Raw genomic sequence first — 24,749 nt, forward strand, 5'->3', positions numbered from 1 at the left:
GTTGTGTGTCCTTGGGGGGGTGGGGGTGTGAGGTGGAGGAGCATTCCTTAAATTTTTGTGTGTCTATTTCTGTGTCTCATAGCGGGAGTTGGAAAAGTGCATGTTAAAATGTCATTAAAAGGTTAAAAAGTAGAGTTTTCTCCCTCCACTTAGAGACCTGTGGATTTGGCAGATGTGCTGGATGGAAAATTGTACTTTCTTTTAGGATAAAGAGATGTTAACTTTATTCCTAAAAGTCAGCATTGGGTTGTTTATTTCGGATCTCAAAAGAACAGAGGCAATTTCAGATTTATTTCCTCTTTTGGCAGAAAAATTTGAGAATGAAAGATGGCAAAGATTACAAAACAGCCATAATAAAGAAGAGTGGATTATAGAACATTTCCTCTGTTGATTTTATGTGTAACGTTATATGTTATGTTGTCTACTTCAGCCTCACAGAGCAAATCCAAGTCAAGCCTTTCCTTCAGGCCCATGAGTAGGAGCCCCTCCAAGGGCAGAGTGCAGAGAATGGGCCTGAGAAAAGGCTTTTCTCTGGAGAGGTTTTTTTTTTAAGTGGATATTTTATGGGGTGGGTGGGTGCTTTGGCTACTTGAAAGGATGTTAAGGGAAATCTTTAAAGCAGCTTACCTTTTCAAGGAGGATTGCACTGTGAAGGACAGCATATACACCAGTTTGAGTGTGTCATCAACCCTCTTTGTCCTATAAATTCACAGATTAATTAACAGAGTATTGTAGGAAGTGCATTGAAACATGGTTAAGGTACTTCATCCAGAGTGAAGGGAGGGGCACTGAATTTCTGGGTAACCTTGAGAAAATGTTGTGGGATGGTCTTGAAAATCTAAGCTTCTGATTTTTGGACACAGCTCATTTTAGGTGCCTTAGCATGTTGCAGAGCACTTAGTCTTTAGAGTTGGATTTTGGTGTTACTCAGTGCTTTCAAAGAGCTGCCCCCAGGCTGTCTCAGGAAGATGCTCAAGTTCATGAAGTGTAGAGGACCCCTTTGAAAACATGTGCATTGCTCCCCAGGTGCCTCCGCTTCACCTCCTTTAAAATGACAGGTATTTTCTTTCCCTGAAGGAGTGCATCAGTGCTGGTGAAGTTTTTTTCATTGTCATTAACCATTGCCTGCAAGGAACTGCTGTGTACCTAAAAGCTGAATTTTGGTCAAGGAAATGGTCAGTACAGAGGGAAATATTTTGAAAGTCTTTTCAGAAAATGTGCACCTCAGTAAATGGACAGCAGTGACTCCTGTAACAGGCAACAGCTGAACTGTGCAGCTCTTTACAAACAGAAATCACAAACATATTCAGCTGATGCATTGAATTAGATACGTAAGAGCGATTTCACTTTGTGACATAAAGACCCCCAAAGCACAAAGAACTAAATGGATGTGGAAAACAGCTGAGGAAGAAAAGGCTGGCAGCATGCTGTGTATTATTTAATTTATACTGGTATTGTTTTGCTTTTATTATTTTCTTTAGCTGTTTTCTTGGCAACTATTTCAGTTTCTCAAAGGGTAAGTGGATCGGTGGAAAGGCATGAATAGCTACTGACGGAGACACTTCCCTAGGTTTTCTAATGATTTTCATATTCACCAATGCCACTGGAGTCGTTGAATACTGAGGAGTGGTATGTTTGTCACACTACTCCACACATAAGGCTTTCTGATTTGCAACCATCTGCTTGTAGGAGTTAGTGAATGGGTAGAAAAAATAAACCAAAAGAAACTTTAGTTAAGGACATGAGGCAAAAACCCAAGGCAAATACAAAATAAATTTCTCAATCTGAAAAGAGGTATTTAGTGGCAATCATTAGGAATTCGTCTAGGCAATTTGCATCCCCAAGACCCCTACCAGCCCAAGTCAGTAAAACATAAGGCGCCTCCAGTCCTTTCTGTCAGCCGCCTGATGGTGAAGGAGGATTTTGCCTTAGGTGTCTCTAAAGCCTCAGGCAGTGTAGGCAAAGGGCATGATACTAACATGTATCAACCATAATGGCCTTCTCATGAAGACAAAAGAAGCTAACAGCTTCCTTGCTTAGACAGATTCATTAGAAAACTCTTTGAAACTGCTGTCTTTTCGAAAGGGTGTTTTTCCAGAGGGCAGGTTGTACCACCAGGTATCAGGTTCTGAGGTGAGTTCGGAGGATTGCCTCTAATTGTTGTAATAGTTATGAAAGTGGTTTTCTTTTTCTTACAGCCAAAAAATTATATCCCAACTTGTGGAAATATGACAGAACTTGTTTCTTCTCTGGTTATCTAGCACAATTCCCAGTAACCACTGTGATTCAGAGGCAAGTACCTTAATATTCCTGAGAAAAGGCTCTCAGAAAGTACTTCTGATTCAGAGAGGGTGATTTATTAATTACAGGCTTTTGTATGCACTTAAGTGGTGGTGCAAAATGAAACTTAAGAATCCCTTTGTTCATGAAGTTCAGAGGCTCATCAGGCTATAATGCTTGACATTTGTGCTTCTCTAAAATTTTTCTGCATGTGCTAGTCTTCTCAGACTAGTACTGATACCTGCAGACCTAGAGGTACAACATTTTCAGGTTAAGCCTTTTTTAAAATTAGTTTCTTTAGTCCTTTTCACTAGATTTCCTTTCTAGGGTGTCACATCAGCGAATAGCTTTAATATTTCTTTCAAGCAAGTCTGTTTTATCACACAAATATCTGCAGTCAGCCAGCACCCTTGTAGTTGCTAAATATTCTTCCTTTATGCTTTATTCTGGCAAGCCACCCCAAACCCATCCTTTTGTGCAGCTCTCTTTGTTGGAGTGCCACATTAATGCTGAACCACACAGAAGGCAGATAGTCTCCCTCATCCCTCTTCTTCTGATGTTTGCTGAGTAACACCCACAGAAGCTGAGGAAGTAAGTGTCCAGTTTCCTCCTCAACCTCAGCATTTCCTGGTCCTGTTTTCTTGATCCCAGCAAAATTTGTGAAGCAGGGAAGCGGTTGTATCTTTTAGAGATCTGCCTAATGGAGCTAGAAACAAGAGATGGTTGTTCAGGCTCATTCCCTTCATTATGTCTGCAGACAGCAGCAGTGCTCTGAGCAAAGGGTTGCCTTTTTTTTTCCCCCCAACTGTATCAGTTGATCTAAAAAAATGCATTTACATAGACATACGTGTACATACATACATATATATGTAATCCCCTACAACAAATCTTGCTTCTTTTGTGTCCTGTAAATAAAGCTGATCCTTGTAATCGTCTGGCCTATCCAGTTCCTTTCTTTCTGAATCACGCTTGAGTTCCTGTCTATTCAGGATCTGGAAATGCATTTCCAAGGTGAGCAGGGTGCCAGGAGAGTCATGGGGAGTGCTGAGAGTACCACATACAGCTCAGCACTTGTTACTAGGGAACAGTTGGGCAAGTCTTTCAGTGTCCCAACGAAGGCATGGATGTAACCTCTGCTGTTTACTTGCAGGCGCTCGTGTTAATGCCAAGGACAATATGTGGCTGACTCCTCTCCATCGAGCAGTTGCTTCAAGAAGTGAAGTGAGTAAGATATGATTACCCTGCTTTACACGTAAACTGCTTGCGGAAGGAAAAAGCAAAACATTGAGGGCCGTAGTAGGTAGCACGGTGATGCAAACAGGGAAAGCATTTTCTGTGTGCAGGGCCTTTAGCATTGCAGCTGGAGGCCAGCCTTTACAAGTTAGTTACAGCTGCTTTTGAGCACTAACATGTTTGACTTTCACCTTGTGGAATGCTTTATATTACCGTAGCCAGTCATACTGAGCAACCATCTGTTGGAGTGGGTGACCAGGACTGAGGATAGAGCCCACAGTGTTCTACAGTGGCCACATCATCTTCAAGTGGTGAAATAAAGAGGAGTAAATCCATATGGATGTATGCATGCTGTGCGTGTGCCAGAAGGGGGTGGATGTGTATGTGATCCAACATGTATTACCACATAGTTTGTTTTGGTTAATTGCATTTCAAGGCATCCATTAGGTTTTCTGTTAATGCATTTGATTCATTCATAAAGGAGGGATAGCCCATATTTCTTCCACCTGACAGGTAGAAATCTTCTGGCATCATGTCGTACTTCTGTTGCTATCTCAAAAAGAAGCAGTAATAACAGGAATGCAGCTCAGGCACGACAGTGTTTTCAACTGCACCATTATTCTTGGCTTTCCATTTTGGACCTCCCTGTATACTTTTATCCTCCTAATACTTAGTTAACAGTGAGCCTAACTGCAGACCAAAATGGCTGCTGGGTACGAGGGGAGGGGTTGTAAAAGAGACAGAGGGTGGTTGTCTTCCAGAGATTGATGGACTCAAATCACCTTCGTGCGCTTGCCAAGCCTGGAGGCAGGAATCCTGGGATCGCTTCTGAACTCAGGCATTGTTTGGCTGCTGGCTGAGCTTCCCAGCTGCTGGCATCCACTGAAACCCTCTGAAAGGAATATCTGATAGAGTACGAATGCTGTAATGAGGCAAAATACAAAAAGCCATGTTGGAAAACAAAGGTCAGAGTTAAACCTTAAAAAACAGCCCCAATCTTTCTGATGCAGAAATTGCTGTGTGCGTGGTTTCTTTTTTTGGATGTGTCAGAGTACATGATTTTTATTGTCAGTGACAGTCCTAACAGAAAATTTATGTCTTTCTGGGGCTTTGTGTCTCATCTTTAACTCTTTGCCAGCTGAAGGCCAATTGCACAATGAGAAACCGTCTTCCATTATGCCCGCAGTTCTGGTACCTCAAAGTGAGTACCCAGGTGCAATAGAGAGGCAGCAGGGAAAGGTACCAGCCTTTACCTTTTCATGATCTGTTCTGTATTTTATAAACACACATAGCTTTCTGGTCTTTTTTCTTTGTTATTTATATGATAGTTGCTACTTTTGCTAATGATTTTGAAGCAAGATTCAGCATTTGTAGGCTCTTTCAGTGCTGCTTTTACTTTATTACACAAGCTAACAAATGTGCAGCTTCAATATTATAGGACTAAACAGATAGTGGTAGTCGTAGTAGATAGCAGTAGGTGAACTCATAGTTCGCACTGATAGTAGGAGATTCATTCATGGTCCAGAAGTTGTCCAGTAGGAGTTGGTGTGATTTTTTAAGATCGTGTGAGCATAGTTGCTTTTAGAATGATCACCGACAAGTTTTAAGTTTTACGATCAATCTTTTGCTATGAAGCTTTCATAGGATTCAGAAGCTGTCTCCTTGCACCCTTTTATAGATTCATTAAAAGCATTAATACATTTTTACTTAAGCCTTAATGATTTTTCAAGTGGGCTTTAGGGTTTTACATGTTTATTTACAAATCAACAACCCTCAGGTGTGTCTGTGCAGGACCGTTAAAGGACTTATCAGCTTTCAGCCCTATATGGTTTGAAAAAGTAAAGAGATTTCACATTAATCGCTTGGAATAGCTAGAGACACTGAATACAGAGGCTTACACCATATCTGTGGACTGCATGCACATGTAGAAATTATGTTAATAAGAAGGCATAGCTTATGCTCTCAAAAGCAATAAAATTAAAACCTCTCTGTAAGGATTTTAACATTTTATCTGAAATCTGATAGAGCAGCAGATTTGCAGATATGAAGAAAAATGTGTAAACTCTTTTTTAAGAAGTCAAAATATTTTTAGCTTAGACTTTTCAGTCCTTACTATTTACTTCCAAATATTCTCCTTTAAATTTTTCTTTCCTTCATTGAGAGTAAAAGTGCATGAGTTTTCCTGCTGACTTCATGTTCCAGCTGGGTAGGTCTCCAGTGAATTACACTTAAATGACTTTAAAAATAGTAGGCATGTAATTTAAAAACAAAATCCTATTGAGACATCAGTAGTGATATATCATTACTGGTGCTGTAAGAGATGCAATGTCACTAACTGAACAAATCTGTTAGAGGACAGTTTCTGAGATAGCTGTAGAAAACTAAATTGCTGAGATCCGTTGAGGACAAAGAACTAAAACTCCTAGTAATGGATGTACTGTTGATACAGACTGCAGGCACTCTTCTGGGCTGTTCTAGATACAAAAGTGCTATTTAAATGTACTGTATGTGTTTGCTATTCAGTAATAAAATTTTGGCTGGGCTTGCCAGAAAACTTGCCAGTTTATGGAAAAAGAATAAGGTGCTATGTAGGACTGGGGCTCTCCCACTTACCAGCTGTGGGTTGTAATTAGCAGACAAGGCTACTTGAATGCTACTGTGTCCCAGTGGTTCCTTTGTATTTTGTTTGTTTGTGGGGGAAAAAGGAAGAAGAAACAAAATGTAATTTTGAGAGAGACTTGTGTTTTCATCTGACTTGCTTAATGGCAGATGCATGAGTAGAAGCAAAAAAGAACTGATTGTGAATTCTTCAGTGAGACAGTCTCTCAGGAGAGAACAGTACATTTTCTCACTGGGAAATATTCACTTTTAACCAAGAAAATTAACCTTAAAAGACGTTGTTTGGTCTCAGGCTGACAGAATGGATGTTGCAGTGAAGACCCTTGGCCTATGCTTAGCCCTCGGGGAGGGAAAGAATGCTAATGCTAACTTGGGGACACCAGCCTCAACCCTTGCCTGTGATTCTCATGTTTTTGCAAAGCTAAAATTCTGTTTTCACATATTCTGTTTTATTTTCTTCTTTTTCCTGTTTATAAATAAAATTTGCAGCAATTTGCTATGATTTTACTGTCCAAAATGATGTGCATCTCATTTTGTAAATAATTTCAGTAACAGTAAGCTCAAGTAAGTACATTCATTTCTTCAGTGAGAGCACAGTTATGACGACTGAGGTCAGGTACAAACTTCTGTGATACTGAGGGTTAATCAACTGAACAGGTTGGGCTGTCTGCATAGGCATCTTTGTACATCCTAAAAATCAAATCGGGAAATTTCGAATGTGAGGATGCTGCTCTAAATGACAGCAAAGGTGATGTGTACTTTGGCATTTGAACCAACAACACTATATCGCTAGCCTGGGAGGTTGTTCTGATAAATATTGTTCTCTTTCCATCCTCCTCGCTGTGAATGATATGCATAAGTAATACGCATAGGTAATATGAATGAGCTGTCAAGAAGGTGGGACATGTACTTATTCAAACTGCTTGGTTATGGGTATAACTGTGTTCCCGTTGCAGGAAGCAGTGCAAGTATTGATTAAGCACTCAGCTGATGTCAATGCTCGGGACAAGAACTGGCAGACACCTTTGCACGTGGCGGCTGCAAACAAGGCAGTGAAGTGTGCGGAAGTCATCATTCCCATGCTGAGCAGCGTCAATGTCTCTGACCGAGGTGGGCGGACGGCATTGCACCATGCAGCTCTGAATGGCCACATCGAGGTGAGTTGTTTAAGAGCATAATTGATCATTGGTTTATTTATTTATTTTCCCTGTTCAAACAGTTCACCTGCTGTGGCTGGGTCTAGGCCCTATATCCCTGACCCCACGATTCCTATCATTCAGCTGCTTTCCAAACTGTGCGACAGGTTTCCTACCTGCAGAAATGAGACAGTGGCTGGAAAGTACCTGAGCAGAGCCAGCACGCAAGTGAGGTGTGCATGCAGACTTGGAGAGCTGCCTGTGCCACTGGCTCCAGCGATGTTGACCTGCAACTCTTTTGAGCTTGACTGCCTGTGAAAATAAGAATGGCAGAAGGGAAGGAAGGGAAAACTGGTGGATTAATTTCATACTGAAGAAATGTTCAGCTGTGTGAGATCCAATCCGTCTGCTTTTCTAATTAGTCTTCTAGAAAATGTGCTTTTGTTTTTTCTATTATACAAGCAAATCCTTCTGATCTAATTACTGTTTCTATATGAAAAAAACATTGTTTTGTGAATAAAGCCCCTATGTAAAGGTTTTTGCTAGTGTCTTTAGATCCAAGTGCAAGTATCCTTGTTTGCCCATAGACCTGAAGATCTAGACATAGAATAAAAGCTCTTAGACTGGAACAGTAGGCTTTTGTCAATAGAAGTTGATCAGTTGTACTGTAATTAAAAGAAGGAAGAGGAACGGTAGTTCCTGTGAAACAATGATGGTGTTTGGCCTTTAAAATACTGCACTGTAGGAAAGAGATAGTAATGCTTAACTGTCATAATCTAAAGCTCCTGAGCTTTTGGGTAGAGTATATCAGAAATGTTAATGGGATATACACTGTTATTAGCTGATCTCCATGGCAAAGCAGTGTATGAGAGGAAGACAATAATCCAGCTCTATAATTTATGATTCTATGAATGTTTTGCTGAAAAAGACAGCTGTTGAATGTGTTTTCCATTCAGTTTCATTTATTTTTTTCCCTGATTTTTCTTATGTTTAATGTTGGATGACTGGCAATGGGGAAGGTAGCTTTTCACCTCTTCGCCATGCTGTCTAAAAGGCCAGTGTTATATGTGAAGCAGCCTGGTGCCTGTCCACACTGCCATGGGCACATTGGAACTTAATGAAAATCACCATGGTGTGGCAGGAAATAGACACTCCCTGTTGAAAGATCAAGCAGATATTAGGGTTTGTTACCTCATGGTCTGCAGGAATCTTGTCCCAATCCACAAGAAAACCTCTTAAATTCATCTTAACAGTAAAAACTAAGAGCAGTGTTTTTCTCCCAGGCCTATATCTTTTCTAGGCCTGTTTCTCTTCCAGGCTGTTTGCCAAGCTGAATTTGAAGCACACTGGAGTAGCAGTGCCCTGCATGCTCTCAGCCTCCTCTGTGGACACAGAACTTGTCCTTGTTCCTTGAGGCTTGTCACTGGTCCATGTCATTAATGCACACAGCTTTGAACAGCATTTGTGTAATTCACAAGTTTGTCATTCAAAAGCAGGATTTTGTGATCCCAACTTTATTGCCAGAATGATTTGTTATAAACGGTTGTGTGTGATCTGCAGGGTTGGTTTACTTGCTGTTGTTACTCCTAGATGGTGAACTTGCTCTTAGCCAAGGGGGCAAACATCAATGCTTTTGACAAAAAGGACAGAAGAGCTCTTCACTGGGCAGCGTACATGGGTAAGGCTTGGACTGTTGCTTCTTCTTTTTCATTTCCTATTCACAAACAAACAACCTGCTTTAAAATGGACAAGAGCAGTCCTGGCCATGGAAAGTGAGCATTGTATTTACCCAGGGTTCAGCTGATCTAAATACACACTATTGTTTACAGCTTTGCAGCTGGTGAGAACTTGGCTGCGATTTCCTTTTTAACACTTTCAATTATGGGCTTTTTGTGTTGTGTTTTTTATTTTGGTCTTTTTATCCTCTAATTCCAGCCTGAGGTATATTTGGGCTTGAAAAAATACAGGTTATACTTGTTTCAGTTTTTGCTAAAAACTACTTTATATAAAATGCAGGTAAATACTATCATAAATTTTGCTGTTTATCTATGTTTATAAGTAGCTAAGTTATGACATTGTTAGGAAATGCTTCATAGGCTTTCTTCCTGTTAGGAGCAAGTTGTCATCTTTTGTTCCAGAGTGGGCAAGAGCAACCAATTTGTCTATTCAAAACATCAGTGGTGTTATCAAATACTGCTTAATTAGATCAATTATCTTTATTTCTTTCAAGTTAAAGGAACATTTCTTAGAGTGGGGCTTTATAATTTAAAAATAATAGAGCAAGATTGCCTGTGATAGTTGTCACATTTGTTCAAGAGTTATTATTGGCCAAACAATATATTCTGGATTATAATTTGCGAGGTGTGTGTCCTTGACCAGGAACTCTTTCCTCTGACCTGTCAAAATCTTGATTTTAATCCTGACACTTTTGGAAATGAGATAATGGGAGATTTCAAACTGTGAGGAAAACATATTGTGTGTTTTTTTTGATACACATAGACAGATGGAAAGACTCTTGCCAACGAATGTGATTTGGCTTTTGAGCTAGCGAGCTAGCTGTGAGCTAGTGAACTGTGTACAGTTCTGGTCCCAGCTATACACAAAATATGTGGACAGGCTGGAAGGGGTCCAGAGAAGGGCCACCAAGATGATCAAAGGATTGGGAAGCCTGCGATATGAGGATAGGCTGGGAGAACTGGGTTTGTTCAGCCTTGAGAAAAGGAGGCTTAGAGGGGATCTTATCACCACGTACCAGTACTTAAGGGGTAGCTACAAAGAAGATGGAGACTCCCTTTTTACAAGGAGTCCCATGGAGAGGACAAGGGGGAATGGACACAAGTTGCTCTTGGGGAGATTCTGATTGGACGTGAGAGGGAAATTTTTCACAGTGAGGACAGTCACCCATTGGAATAATCTCCCCAGGGAAGTGGTTGACTCGACCACGTTGGACGCCTTCAAGAGTCGTCTGGACAGGGTGCTGGGCCATCTTGTCTAGACTGTGCTCTTGCTAGAAAGGTTGGACTAGATGATCCCTGACCTCCCTTCCAACCTGTGATTCTGTGATTCTTTGAACTCCACTCTGTAGAGGTGAAAGGCTTTTATGTTGTGCTGTGCAATTTTACAACTCTTTTCCTTTTAATTCTTTTCAGAAATTCATTATGTAGTTTTCAAAATATTTAGATAACATTTAAGGTCTAAATTAACAATGGGGTTTAGGAGCCTGTAGTGTAATTTGGACAGAATTTAGATAATGAAACCTGAGCATCTTATCCTGTAAACCCTCACGTAGCTTCTTGAATGCTTAAATATCTTTGGGCACTTTGGATTTTGTTCATAAAGCTTCCTAGGTCCAGTACATGACCATAGCTGCCTCTGTCACGAAAGTTCTGTACAACTCAGACGGTGCACAACTTTATATGGTGTCTGACATAATACATTTTTAATTCTAAGAAAGACAGCTCTGCTTCAACATGAAGCATTAAGGACTATTCATCAGTTACCCTTGATTTAATTTTGGTGGTTGTCTGGGAAGGGAGGCGAGATGATTTGGGACCTCCAGGGAGGAAAATGAAGATACAGGTGGGTTATGAGTTGCATTTTGAGATGTCCAGCTCTTCCCCTGTATTCCCTAGGGAGATCCTAATTCAGGGGTAGGCATTTCACTCCTGAAGACAGATGTCCCATTGATCTGGCAGTCAGCTCTCAATCTGTGTGACTGTTGAGGCTATTTCAATTATTTTAGTTTACAGACCAAGTATATGTGTATACTTGTATACAAGTGTATGTGTATAGACTATGAGTTCAGACTCAAACATTTTAAGACCTATATTCAGGGTTTTTTTTTTTGCACAGTTTTGTGTAATGATACAGTGTTGGAGAGTCATAAACCTGATCCAAGGATCAGTGGATTCAGTAGAAAATCTTGGGTTTGTATTGGCAGGCTTTGGATCAAATTCTCCACTCACTTGAAATTTAGTTTTCTGTGACCTCAATGGTGCTAGAAAGGAGGATACCTTCATTTTATAATTTATTAAAGCTATTTTGTATTGCCAGCAAAATAACAAGTGTTAGCAATTGTGTTTGCAGGTGACATTGACAGGGTGCTGTTTTGGGAGACTTGTATTGTCATGCTCCTGTGCTCACTGTTCTTTCTGTAACAGGAATAATAAAACACAAACTGTTATTTTTAGAAAAATAAATGGGAAAGAGGTGTGGTTTTGTTCTTTTAATGACTGGAAAACTAATTCAGTAAAGAGAAATTTGACACATCTGGTGAAGGTGAATGCATGGATTTCTTGACAAGGCCTGAAGCTAGGATTAAGAACATCTACGAAAATGCCTTTTTTTCCCCCCTTGTAAAACTGTGGGAGCATTGTGAAACAGCAGTGAAAAGGGCAGTGCGTTAGCAAGAAAGCAGTAATTTTGGAGAAGGGATGCTGTAGGGTGGTATACTCACTGATTGCTATCTTTCATCTTTTGAAGGTCACCTGGAAGTTGTTGCCTTACTGATTAATCACGGTGCAGAAGTGACTTGTAAGGACAAGAAGGGTTACACCCCACTTCATGCAGCTGCATCCAATGGGCAGATTAACATTGTGAAACACCTCCTTAACCTGGGGGTAGAGGTGTGTGCTAATGTGCTCTTTGTGGCTCCTGTGTTCCTTCATATTTGGACATATTATTTTCTTCTTCCTTATGGATTCTGCTACAGACATTGGCAGAGCTTCTAAAGACAATAGTTCCCATTTTCTGGACCACCGTGTGCTTCATGTGGTTTATTGGTTCAAGAGCCAGGAAATATTCTAGAATAAAAATATCTGATATGGACAGTAAATTCCAGGCCACCTTGCTGAAGAAATCAGGAAATATATGATGCTTCTGCAGAGGAAGGTGGAATAATGAAATTTCCCTTGGCTCAACGTTGCCTTTGATATGATGAACGGTTGTTCTCAACGTATACACTGTGTACTTTACTAAACAGCAGTTCAGGCTGTTTAAGTTTAGGGACCTTTATTTCCTCTGTAGCTGACAGAGGGAAGAAGGAGGATTATTTTCACTCTGGAAAAGAACTTTTTTTCAGGAACAGACTTCTCTTAGTGTAATATTGTCAACTCAGTGGTTCCAAGCAGCAGTGAGATGACCAGAAGAGCCTGTACTGGTTAATCAGAGATGTCAAATAAAGCTGTTGCATTTGCCATTGCAAATGCCATCAGCTGACTTGACCTGTCAAAAAAATGTTACGACTCCATGTTCACAGGCTGTTGGCTGTGAAGTTGGAGGGGAATAGGTGTTTCCTGTTATAAGCAGTACTATGCTAATAACTATGTTTAACTTCCACATTCTCCACCACTGGGAGAATGATCTTTGAGAAGCCTGTATTTCATGGAAGGGTATTCACGTCATCCTTGAGTCTTTTGTACAATTTGTCTTGTCCTATTTTACAGAACATCAGTTGAATACTAAGCCAGTCATCAGGAAGTAGCATAATCTTAATTACATCTTTATAATACTGAGCTACTGAAAGTGGCTTCTTATTGATGTGTAAATGGCTGTGCAGTTTTACCTTCCCTTCACTTGGACACCTTCACTCCCTTCACGAAATAAATCTGTGGAAGGAGCTCTTAAGCCTGATTCTATTAATGGAAGTTGAATAGTTGGTGTTTTAATTTTTTTAAAATAAAGATTGTGAGCTTTTTATTTATCCTACTTTCCCAGTTATATGTAAAAGCTTTCCAGTTTGTTAGGACTTTTGTCATCATTGTCATCATTATGTAGTCCTCCTATCAGCCTTAAGCTTCATACTGGCTTTTAGAAATTGCCAGTAGGATAAAAAGTTAATAATAGTATAGATAAAGCATTCCAAATTAAGCTCTCTGGGAGTATATTTTTGTCAATGAAATTTGCTGGTGAGAAATATGCCCTATGACAGTCCAAGCCTCCAGCTATTTCCATTTGCCCTATGTAATGCATTATGTAAAATGGTAAACTGATGTCTGTAATTTTAACTATGTCTCCTTGTCTCATTTTAGATTGATGAAATGAACATCTATGGAAATACTGCACTTCACATTGCCTGTTACAATGGTCAGGATTCTGTTGTTAATGAGCTGATTGACTATGGTGCTAACGTAAATCAGCCTAATAATAATGGATTCACTCCCTTGCATTTTGCTGCCGCTTCCACTCATGGAGCACTGTGTCTTGAGCTACTAGTGAATAATGGGGCAGATGTTAACATTCAGGTAAAACTTGCATTGCAGCTCTTCAGTTTGACTTTATCCTATTTTGCATAGCTCAGGAGACTGGAAGCTATAATAATGAGTACAGCATGGTTTTAAATCCTTGATGGAAGTAGAGTAATGCTGAGAATGTTGATCACAAAACTGTTTGGATGAGATTACTTCTCACCAGAGGAGCTCTTAGTGCCTTGGTAAATATAATGACAGCTTTATGACAACTCTAGGCCAGCTACTCTCCTGAAGGCATGAACCACTACTAAAATACAGTCCCAGGAGCTCTCTCAAAATATTATCTCAGGGAGTGGTGGTAAGTCAAGGAACCATTCCTTTCTGGTGTTTTCATTCCCCACACAATATGGATTTAATGAAACCTGATTCTAAAAAGTTCCTTTTCACTTTCCCGGGGAATTAAGAACTGAAAGCTTTTTGTTTACATATTTTAGCACCTAAGTTTACAAAGTCTGAGTCTGTTTAGGGTATCTGAATGCTGTCTCTGAGATACAACTGCTACATCTTGGTGAAGCTGAAAGGGCCTTGCTGTTACCCAGCAGAGGGTACTGGTATAGGTACCAGAAGACTTGAGATCTCTGAGCTCATATAAGATTTTGACTGCTTTACTTTAAACTCTCTGTGTTTCAGCTTCCCATCTGCAAAATTGGTCTCCTACCATTTAACACCTCTGGCAAGTCCCTTGAGATCAGTGAATAGTCAGTGTGCTATTTAAACTCACAATTATTAAAATGAAATTAGGGATTGTGCTTGCCAATGAACGCAAAACCCCATGCCAGTACACTTGAAGTGGTGTGAGTAGTGAGGCTGGTACCCTTCCCTTGCTATTTTCTTAGCTCATCAATTTCCCTAATCTCAGTTTCTTTCTCTAGACCCAAAACATTGATCTCTATTCATTGTACCTTTCCTTTCATATGCCTTCCTTGTTTTCTAATTGTCTTTTGTAGACATCCTATTTTTGATTGCATGGAAATCTATTAACCAAAACTTTTTAATATAGTGGCTTTTATTCTGAGATGTATCTATAAAATGTAGACTGATAAAGAGGATATAGTTCTTGAATCTCTGAGACTGCTCCTACTTAGATTTATGGTTCCTTTGCTTTTCTTTATTCCTCTTGTTGGGTGGGTTAGGGAAAATAATGTCGGCATGGGAAATGTTACTTAAAAATAATAATCAAGAAAAATATGTGATATATCTCTAGGTTTCTAGCAGGTATTGTGTACAGCCAGACTATAAGGACAGGCTCCACTCCAGCCCACTTCCTACTCATTGCTGAGGAACTGTTTTACTTGTATGCTTATACCTTATGCATTTACCATCATATATGGATTTAGTCCTACAGACTTCTGAAGTTAGGGGAGGTTTTATGTGAAGAATAGCTGTAGGTTATTGAGCTGAGAGACTTCTAATTGTTACCATCTCTTTACATGCTAAATGGTTGTTTCTGTGTTTTGTTTCTCTTAGAGTAAGGATGGGAAGAGCCCACTGCACATGACAGCTGTCCATGGGAGGTTCACGCGGTCGCAGACCCTCATTCAGAATGGTGAGCTTCTGTGCCTGTTTAACGACTCTCCAAAAGATTAGGCATTTCCAAGGTTGCAGTTTTCAGTTGTTCTGACCCACAGCGCCAAAGGACTGTTCTGAGAGATGCTTAGCTCTCCATCAACTTCTGGCTTTGAGCTGCACCGACAGCTCTCGTTCCAGCATGTCGTCACAAGTTGAGATTTTGGTTGTTAATGAAATTCCATATACCTTCAGCTGATGGTGGTCCAGCTGATCTGTTGTGATTCTTAACCTGAAAACAAGAGTTCAAAGCCATATTTAGGTCTTTTTTTTCTGCTGAGAAGCAGGTACAACTTTCTTTCTCAAATTATTTAAAAACTAAAAAACGAAGTAGTTTCTAGTTGTTCTCCATTGGGAGCCCGGGTGTTCTTAGAGCTCAGACCATATTCTCTGCCTTCCACTCTGCAGCTGTTCTTCTCTCACCTCCCTTAGCTCCACCCCTTGCCACTGTCTTCATTGAGTGTTGAATAAATACTCAGGAGGGTGGACCAGCGCCACCTGGTTTGTTCTGGCATAGCCAGGATTCCTGTTTCAGTCATTTGTCAGGTATCTCTTTTGTCCAAGGATACTACAGAGTATAACAAATACTAATGCTTGAGATCTGGCAGAGGCCTGTTTCCCACTGGCAGAAGTTGCTGTTACTGATTGTTTACTTATGCTTCCCAGCTTTGGCCACTATACTGGGCAGGATGGTCTGGGTTTTTTGTTTGTTTTCTGAAATCCCAACCTTGGAACTTAAGTGTGAGATGTTTAAGATGGCTGAACAGTTACGCTGTAAAAGTAGTGACACATTTACACAGGATTGTATTTTAAAATGGAGGTCTTCAGTACATCATTCTTCTTTCAGATCATCATGCAAATTGTTGTCATATCTCTTCTTGGATAAGAAATTAGTAATAATAAAAAGAGTTTGGGCAAACTGGAAGAAACTATGCTGTAACACAATTTTTAGTTGTTTAGTCAAATATGCTCTCTGATTTACAGCTGTTGTTTGCTCTCTGTTGGATTTGTGTATGAAAGGACTGGCAGTTCTTCATCTGTCCTTCATGCCTCTCTACTCTTCAAGTTACCTGGGTTTTGCTTCTTCCTTTCATAGTTTGCTGTACCTCTAATTTTAGTATTGTACACAGATCTGATTGCAAATGACTATGCCTCATTGCCATAGGATATTGTGGAAGAGAGAAATGTCAATGATTTAAAGAAATGGAGTTTCATTCTGCATGCTTAATGAGTTGACTAAAGATGTCTCAATTTCTGGCTGCTGTCTCCAGTGACTTGTAGAGGAAGAATGGATTACCTCAAAATAGAAAATTGCAGATGTGATACCTATCTTCAAAAATGGTGAAAAAGAAAAGCTGGATAATTTTTACATAGGTCGGCCAAAAATTCTGAGAAGAGTGAATGAAAAAACTGTTTGTAAACACCTAGGAAGGAGTGGGCAATATCTGGAATAGATTTTGCAAGAGTAAAAGATGGTGAAACATCGTAATTCTCTTCTACAGTAGGGTAATAGGCTTTGTGAACACAGCACAGTCCTCTGACTTTTCTGTGGGCAGGTAATGTTCGTGGACACCTCTGCTGGTGGAGGCTCCACCCCAGGGAATCTGTTCCAGCTTTTCACTGACCTTTATTTACCGCTAGAAAATGCTGTGTAGTGCTTTACTAGGGCTTTTTTTTGTGCAGTTATGGCCTGTTAACTCCTGTGAATAGTGGCCATGCAGTAAATATTACCATATCCTGATGTTAGTGAGCCTTTTCACATGCTTTCATAAAGTATTCTGACAGCAAACTAGTGGAGTATTAAAATACTGCAGTGTTGGAGCATAACTAGTTGGAAAACTACACTCTGAGATTAGTAATAAATAGATTGTTGTTGAAATGGAAGGTGTAGTGAGGGGGTTTTCACTTTCCCTCCTGGGTCTGGGACTGTCCAGTATTTTCATTAACAACTTGGATAGCGAAATAGAAAATGTGCTTTTAACATTTGGAGAAAACGTGAAGTTGGGAGAGACAGTTAGTTTGGCAGAATGTGGAGTCAGAATGGAAAATGATCCTGTAAAATTTGAGACAGAAGTTCTAGTGCAAGTGAAGCAAAGGAAAGATCCCACACACAGGCAGGGATGTCAGCTGGACAAGTTCAAAATGGCAACAGCCAGGTGGGTGGCGGTTCCTCAAGAAAGGATCTGGAGCTTGTAGAGGATCAGAACCTTTGTTGACCAGGAGTCAATGGTGTTGCGGTGCTTAAAAAAAAATCAGCAATGTACATGAAGTAATCCTTTTTCTCAGTTCAGCAGTGGGAGACGTCAGCTGTAGTACTGTTTCTGGTTTTTGGCATTTTACTTCCAGAAGGATGTGGGCCAGCTGGAGAGGATGGGGGACGGACAAAAATAGTTGGAGTGCAGCAAACCTGACTTACAAGTAGAGACTGAAAAAATTACAGTTCCTTGATCCAAGAAGTAAACAAGCTGCAGCAGATAGGAAAGAAATAATCTATTTTTCCTCCTTGTGAGGATAAAACATGAGATGACATCTGCAACAGGAAAAGTTCTTCTTAAGTGCTGTTTGTTTGTTCTTTGGTAAAGCAGAGAAGGCACACAACTTGCTTGTTATTTGCAGTGTGCTCCTGCTGGCCTCTTGAACGAACTGTATTTATTCTTGTCTTACAGGTAAGGTTGAGTGGCAATGCCTTTACAAATGAGGGCGTAGTTTCAGCAGTTTATTTTGTTAGCTTAATTGAAGGCATCCATTTGTACCTTTAGATGAGCAGCAAGTCTGAATCATGTACTTGGCCATAGTATGTCATCCTGATCACCTATTTCCCACCACTTTTCCCCACAACTGCAGCTGGAGATGGAGTTGAAAATGCTGCTGGCAGACCACATCCAGTACCTGTCTCTGTGGCTGGAGTGGTTATGCTGCATTTGCTAGAGAGAAATAATGTTTGTGGTCACTGGTTCATGCTTAATCTTTCAGTGTTAAACTGTATGAAAATGCCTTTTGCAGGAGGGGAAATCGACTGTGTTGATAAGGATGGTAACACCCCTCTGCACGTGGCTGCAAGATACGGACATGAGCTTTTGATTAACACCCTCATAACCAGCGGAGCTGATACTGCCAAGTAGGTGGCTGAAGTGGAATTGTTTCTAATGATCAAGTCTTATGTTCGATGCCTGGAAACGCAGATACTCCTCAGGCTCTGAAGTGTGAAGGTTAAAATGTATAAGCATAATTGCACTGTACTTCAGAGGGTGACATGGGGATAAAATATGAACACCTGGGGAGTGTGGAGGGGAAGGAAGCCCTGCTGTGTTCCTATTGCACCCAGTTATGCAGTAACAGGTAGTACAAGTACTGCTTCTTTTTCCTAAAGCATTGATGTGTTGCAGTGGTATATAATGTGCATAAAGTATATATGTATATAAAGTGCATTTTGATCACAGTTTTTCCAGAAAGTCTGTAGCAGTGAGTTTGTATAGGGAACGTAACTGAAAAAAATTCATATGCCTTCCAAGGGAATTGTGTGCATATTCCTTAGTATCTAAATTAGCCTAATGTTTAGCGGCCTGTCATACATGGTGATTATTCTTTTGTCTTGTATCTTTTGGTATGACATAGGATAATCAATAGAAATATAGTATTGCAAAGCAGATGTTACTAAATATTTCTGATCTCAATATAACTCAATATAACTAGAGCCTGCCTTGATGTTGCATGGTTTCTGATATGCAGGTGGCAATAGGAGTGCTTTTATCTGATTTGTGAGTCTGGGAGCCTTTTTTTAATAGAAGGACCAGAAGTTGAAATTAGACACATTTCTAAATGTTGATAGTGCTTTCTGCTTCAATTCCATTTTTTGTTTGGTTGGTGTGTTGTGGTTTTTTTTTCCTTTTTTTCTTTCTTTTGCCCATATGTCAAGACTACACCTACAATACCATAAGTGTTGTCAACTCCAAGATTGGCAGGTGCATGATTTTTAAGAGTACTTGAGTATTGGTTAGTTATGTTCAGGTTCTTATGGTCTGTGAAAAGAAAATAGCAAACCTGAAGGTAAACAAATGGGTATAAGACCAGAGTAACGCAATGCTGTGAGGGATATCTGTACCAGGTGTTTAACAGCAGCATCTGATTCATGAACGTAGGTGTTCAGCAATTACATCCCGATGTCTCCAAAATATAATTTAAGGGTCTTCTGCATAGAACCTACCACAGAAATCAGTGACTTCTCTTGACTTACCTAGTTAGGAAAAGTTTAAAAAAAAATGTTTCAAACTTTTTCAAAAAACTTTCAGATGCAATGCAAAGGTTTTAATTTTGAAGATACTTGCAGCTCTCAGTATTTTGTTTGTTTGCTTGATAATGTTTAAGAAACTGGCACATTTGCCCATATTCCTTTATCAAGTACGACTGTCACCATGCAAACTCAGAAGGTGGAACAGATCTTCAGCTGGCACGGATAATGAAATTCCACAGGCTTCAGCTAACATCACTGGATTTTATTAACATAGCCAGCACGAAGATCTTGGTATCTAAATAGATGTGTATTTTTCCAAGCTCTTTCTCCAGCACAGTAAGTCTCAGTCTGTCTCTTATCTTGAAGTTTAAAGCGAAAATGAGATGCAGTGGGATAGCCCACTCTTGGAATCAGGGTTATCCAGTTAGAAATCTCTATTTCACACGTAGGTGACTGGAATATTGATCAAATAAAATACTTTTTCCAGCAGCAAAAATAAGTGAAATAAGAAGTTGGCTCAGAGACACCAGGCAGATCTAAACGATGCTACTGTGTGTGCTAATCAAGGAGCATTGAAATGCTGAGAATGGGCTTTCGTATGTGCTGCATGTAAATAACTCTGGCTGAGCTCCCTGAACTGGCTTTAAAAAGAAAATTCTGCAAGTTTGTTAGCAACAACTGCAGACAGCTTGGTCAGTCTTTGAGGCAACTGCATTTAAAGGGGGAAGTGTGTAAGTGATAGGAAGAACCAGTGTGAACAGTGCTATAGAAGTGTGACACTGGTTAGCAGATGTGCAGATAGTGTATTTTATGGTAACTGGCCAAAACATGTGCTGGGTGGAAATTTTGGCCTAAAAGAAGAAAAATATTGCTTTATATAACTAGGTGGAGGAGGAGATAGAGGGAGAGGGGTGTAGGAAGAAGCACAGCAATAAAAAATGTCCAATGTTAACTTAAATAAATGAATCCACAGCTAAAAAGTGCTGCCTGTTTATACAGAAGATTGGTGGACCTTGTGCTGTTTCCTTCAAAGAATAGGCTGTCATATAATCTTTTCATAGATTACTCTAAGATGTCGATGCTGACACTAGCAAAATTAAAATTTATGCAGCACCACAAGTCACTTCTTAGTGTAGTGAAGCAGCAGGGAGGACACATTTAATGTGAAGACAGAGGACAGATGGGCCTGTGGATTCTGGGAAGAGTAAGTTTTTTAAAAAATGAAAATTAGTTAAATACATATATGTATAAAATGTTGGAGAGAGCAAGATGTCTTTATAAATAACCACATTCATTTTTGTCTAAAGCTTCAAAGTAATTATGATTTATGGGGAGTCTTGCAGAAAGACAAGTTCCTTTGTCTTTAGGTCCATATCTGAAATCTTCTTCCTTGAGGTGATCATAATCTCCTGTCCACCAACTGTCTTGCAGAAATGAAGGGCAGATATGAACCCATCTGTTCAAGAGAGTGTCATTTTTCAAAAATATATCTGCTGAAGCAGGAAGTAGATGATAATCTTGTCGAGATAGTTGGTTTCAGAGACTCCATGTTTATGTGCACTTGGAGGACTGCCAGTAGAATATTTCTGGGATAAAAAGATGCTTTTCACAAAACAGTTCTAAATGACAGAAACCAAGATGCTGAAAACCAAGAGTCTTCTAAGACAGTAAACAGCAGCATGCTTAGGGACTGAACTGGGATGATTTCCTGATATTAATAAAAGCTGCTGACTGCTCAGCTTCTTTAAAAACTATGTGGTTGCCTGATACAGGTTAGGCCTAATGATAGGTGCCTACTTTTTCTTTTTTATTTTTTACCCAGCATTTCTGCTCTGAGAAGTTTATAGTGTAATTGAAAAGAGGGTGATGTGTTAAAGGGGGCAGAAAGTGAAAGGGAGTGTGAGGAGAGTAGCTGGAGCAAATAGGAAAATCAGATGTTTAGTTCTTAGGATGTGCGAAGAAAACTGTAATGTCACAGCAGGCTAAAGGAAAGTGTGAAGAAGAGTCGTAGGCTACCCCAGCCTCAGGGGAGAGAGAGGGAAGAAGGGGAGGCTTTGAAAACTCACAAGAGTTATCTAAAGGATGTTAACTGCAGGAAAAATAGGTTTCAGAAATAATATTGAGACGATTTTGGCATTTACTTTTGCCTCAGAATGGCAGTTGCAGTATGGCTGATGCAGAAATTTGTGCGTTCGGCACTGGGAAATTGACTCCAAGAAATATCATCTCTCTCACTTCCTCCCTTACCTTGGCTTTCACCTTGAATTTCTAGAAACCTTCATGCCACATTATGTTCAAAGCATGATGCCAAGATTTTGCTGTATCAGAATATTTTTAACTCTGGAGAAGGCTGGTAAGGAAATACAGATAAAAATAACATGGCAGGAAGAATCTTCCTTGAAAAGGATAAAAAATGCTGCCTTTGTGGAAGGAGCTTTTGATGTTTTGTGTCTGTATGCAACCTGCATTTTCACATAACTGTATAATGAGGCTGTTGTGCCTTTCAGGTGTGGGATCCACAACATGTTCCCTTTACACTTAGCCGCGCTGAATGCTCACTCAGACTGCTGCAGGAAATTGTTGTCATCGGGTAAGTAAATCCTGCAGTGTCTGTGGAGCTCGAGTAGTGTGTGTCTCTGCTGCTTACAGCCTCTTTATACTCATTGTTGTGAATTGTTCAAATGAAAGACTTCCTGTGCTGCTGTGTTCAGCTGTGTGGTGTGGTGTATGGGAGCGTGCGAGGCTTTCCTAAAGGCGTGCTGGTACTTCCTGTGTTGTTCATGCCTGAAGCCCTTTTCTCCTGGCAGGTTCAGAGTTTATATCCATTCGCTGGGAATGGCGAGGAAATTTAGGATCCTTTTCCAAACTGTAGGAATGTGAGACACTGTTTTGGTTTGGGTGCCCACCTCCCGCAAGGAATAATTCAGGAGGTTATCTCCTTGGGGCCTGCACTGGTGCAGGTACTTACATCTCGCTGACAATGATATATTTTAGATAAGCTAAAGTGTGTTTCTGAATCCGGCCAAAGGAAAGGATTTAGGCTGGCCAAAGCTCTGTGGGCATGACAGGGGAAATGAGTGAAAGTGTAGTGTAGAGAGAGCGATCTCAGGATCCTCACCAGAGCCCAAAGCAGAAGGAGCAGGAGTTTGCTGACGCAACTGTTTCAAATGAGGCAGTAATCAGGTGCCAAATCCCAAATTCTTTTTTTCCAGGCAGAGTTCCCATGAGTTAAAAAAACACAAGGCAGATCATACACTTTTTCTAGAAAATTGCTTTGTTACTTAACACATAAAATCTCCTACTTTTTTTGCCCCTAAACTTGAGTCTGGTAGGATATAAAAAAGTGTGAAAAATGGCAAATTACGTACTCCATTACATCAAACCTTGGTGTGCTCTGGCCTTGACCACTAGATCAGGAAGGAAGAGAAAAAGCTCTGGGTGGCAAGAGTTAATTCTGCCAGGTTTATATCTTTGGCCTTGTGCATCTCAGTGAATATCCCTGTATGCTCCTGGAAGCCTCTTTCCAACCTGAAAACACACACAATAAAAATGAGCCCATTTCATATTCAGGCTGACTCTGTTTTTTCCTTATTTCTTCATGTTTTCTGTCTTTGTGTTGCAGTCCTCTTGATAAGTATCTGCCTCATAAACGCCTGTCACATGGTTTTAAATAAAGATGTGGCACAGAGCTGGATGCAGAAATAGATGCTCGTCGACTTTGCAGCCCTTTATATAGAGCTGCCAAACTGGAGCAGCCGCTCGCTGTTCCCGTGACAACCTCTTTCTGACTGTAGTTGCTTGCGTTCTGTTTTTTCCCAACTAACTGATTTTTCTGTCTCTGCAATGTTTCTTGTGGTTTAACTAGGACAAAAGTATAGCATAGTGTCCTTGTTTAGTAATGAGCACGTGCTGTCTGCAGGCTTTGAAATAGACACCCCCGATAGTTTTGGAAGAACGTGCCTCCACGCTGCTGCTGCAGGAGGGTGAGTAGATGCGACTGTAGCTGTTTTAAGTTACTTTGTGGCTTTGTTGCAGATCTGGTGGCATCCAACTTGACTGTGCCATCCACAGAGGAATTTATTGCCGTGCAAGGGAGGCAAAACAGTCTGATGTCAAATTTTGGTCACTTGAGGCTGTCTTTTGCCACTGCCCTCATGTAGGGGTTGCTTGCGAAGTAAATGAGATGGTCTGATTCCCTCTACTGCAGAGAGCTGGGCTGCGATTTGAAGCATGGGTTTGAGGCATAGGGTAAAACTCTTCCTTCTCATGCCCTTGTGAAGACTGCTTCAGTTTTGGGTGGGGGTACTGCATACTCACCTTGGTCTGTCTGTTGGCCACAATGGTCACTGAAGGCCATCAGTCAGCAGCAAATCATCATTTGCTAGGGCAAACCGAGTGAGGAGAAGGAGCTGTGGCTCCTTGGGATGCTGTTGGCAGGGGAGTTATTCCTGGCCTCCACCTTTGGACTGTGTCCTCGTCCGAAAATGCAACTACGCAACAGTGTCCATCAGATTGCAACCCTGGAGTCCAAATGCAGCTCATCTCCCTCTTTCCCATTTTTCAGGTGGAAGTTTAAAAGTTTCTAAAAGAAAAACTAACAAACCAAAAGGACAACAAGAAACCAACCCCAAAACAAACAAAAAATCCCCCCTCCAAATTAGGAAGTCAAAAGACACTTCTTGTCTCAGGGTGATACATTCCTGATAAGTGCTGGGAGGCCGGAAATGGAAACAAATGAAAACTGAAATACGTCATTTAAAGTTGTAAATGTAGCATCCAGTTGGTTTAAATATTTCCAAATAATTGTCAGTGGAGTCTGTGAAGTTAACCTAGTAAAAGGACAAAACATTTGGCAAGCATTGAGTTTTCACTCTTCTGTTGAGGACTTTATGGCTCAGAAAACAGCTGAAATGGAGCCCTGGCGAGAGCCCAGCTTGGATTCTCTGTGGTTATAGCAAGGAGAAATGGTCATCCACAGTGAATACTGGAAGTTGTTTTTTCTTCTCAGTGGACCAAAATGTATATTACAGTTTTCATTATTACAAAAAAAGAAAAAAAACCAACACCCAAATAGTGGTTTTATTATATTATTGTTCCTGATACTTGTCTCATATTAATAGAGGATGTAAGACTGTTGCTTGCATGGAGATTATTGTAGTATAGTTCAAATGCTACCCCTTTGATAAGGCTGCACCCCAAAAGAATAATAAAAACAACCTGGAAGACCTAAAGAGGAGAGGCTTCATAAGAAGCAAAAGTGGTTCATGAAAATAAACCGTATTTTCCCAGTGTTTTACTTCAATTGTCATCACTAAGAAGTGTGTTTATTTTTAGTATGTTGCGGTGTGTGTTATGTAGCTATTTTATGCAACAGCGATTTAGAGTAGGGATGCACATACGCCAACATACTGCATCCATTCTTTTTTTTTTTTTTTT

At 40.3% G+C, this 24,749-nt stretch overlaps 1 protein-coding gene across 6 annotated transcripts in view; it reads left to right on the plus strand.

Moving 5' to 3' along the window:
- ANKRD44 (ankyrin repeat domain 44) overlaps nucleotides 1-24,749 on the plus strand; it is a 147,017-nt gene that overhangs the window by 78,687 nt on the left and 43,581 nt on the right. For 3 of the 6 annotated variants that reach the window (XM_075093887.1, XM_075093885.1, XM_075093882.1), the window contains exons 4-12: nucleotides 3,431-3,501; nucleotides 7,089-7,289; nucleotides 8,859-8,946; nucleotides 11,751-11,893; nucleotides 13,298-13,510; nucleotides 14,984-15,062; nucleotides 18,086-18,200; nucleotides 21,821-21,903; nucleotides 23,179-23,296. In XM_075093887.1, coding sequence (XP_074949988.1) covers nucleotides 3,431-3,501; nucleotides 7,089-7,289; nucleotides 8,859-8,946; nucleotides 11,751-11,893; nucleotides 13,298-13,510; nucleotides 14,984-15,062; nucleotides 18,086-18,200; nucleotides 21,821-21,903; nucleotides 23,179-23,296 — 1,111 coding nt within the window. The remainder of the gene's footprint in view (nucleotides 1-3,430; nucleotides 3,502-7,088; nucleotides 7,290-8,858; nucleotides 8,947-11,750; nucleotides 11,894-13,297; nucleotides 13,511-14,983; nucleotides 15,063-18,085; nucleotides 18,201-21,820; nucleotides 21,904-23,178; nucleotides 23,297-24,749) is intronic. The other 3 variants (XM_075093886.1, XM_075093883.1, XM_075093884.1) reach the window with 1 other exon arrangement.

This window comes from Phalacrocorax aristotelis, chromosome 5 (genome assembly GCF_949628215.1).
Source record: "Phalacrocorax aristotelis chromosome 5, bGulAri2.1, whole genome shotgun sequence".
In the NCBI taxonomy this organism is placed as follows: Eukaryota; Metazoa; Chordata; class Aves; order Suliformes; family Phalacrocoracidae; genus Phalacrocorax; species Phalacrocorax aristotelis.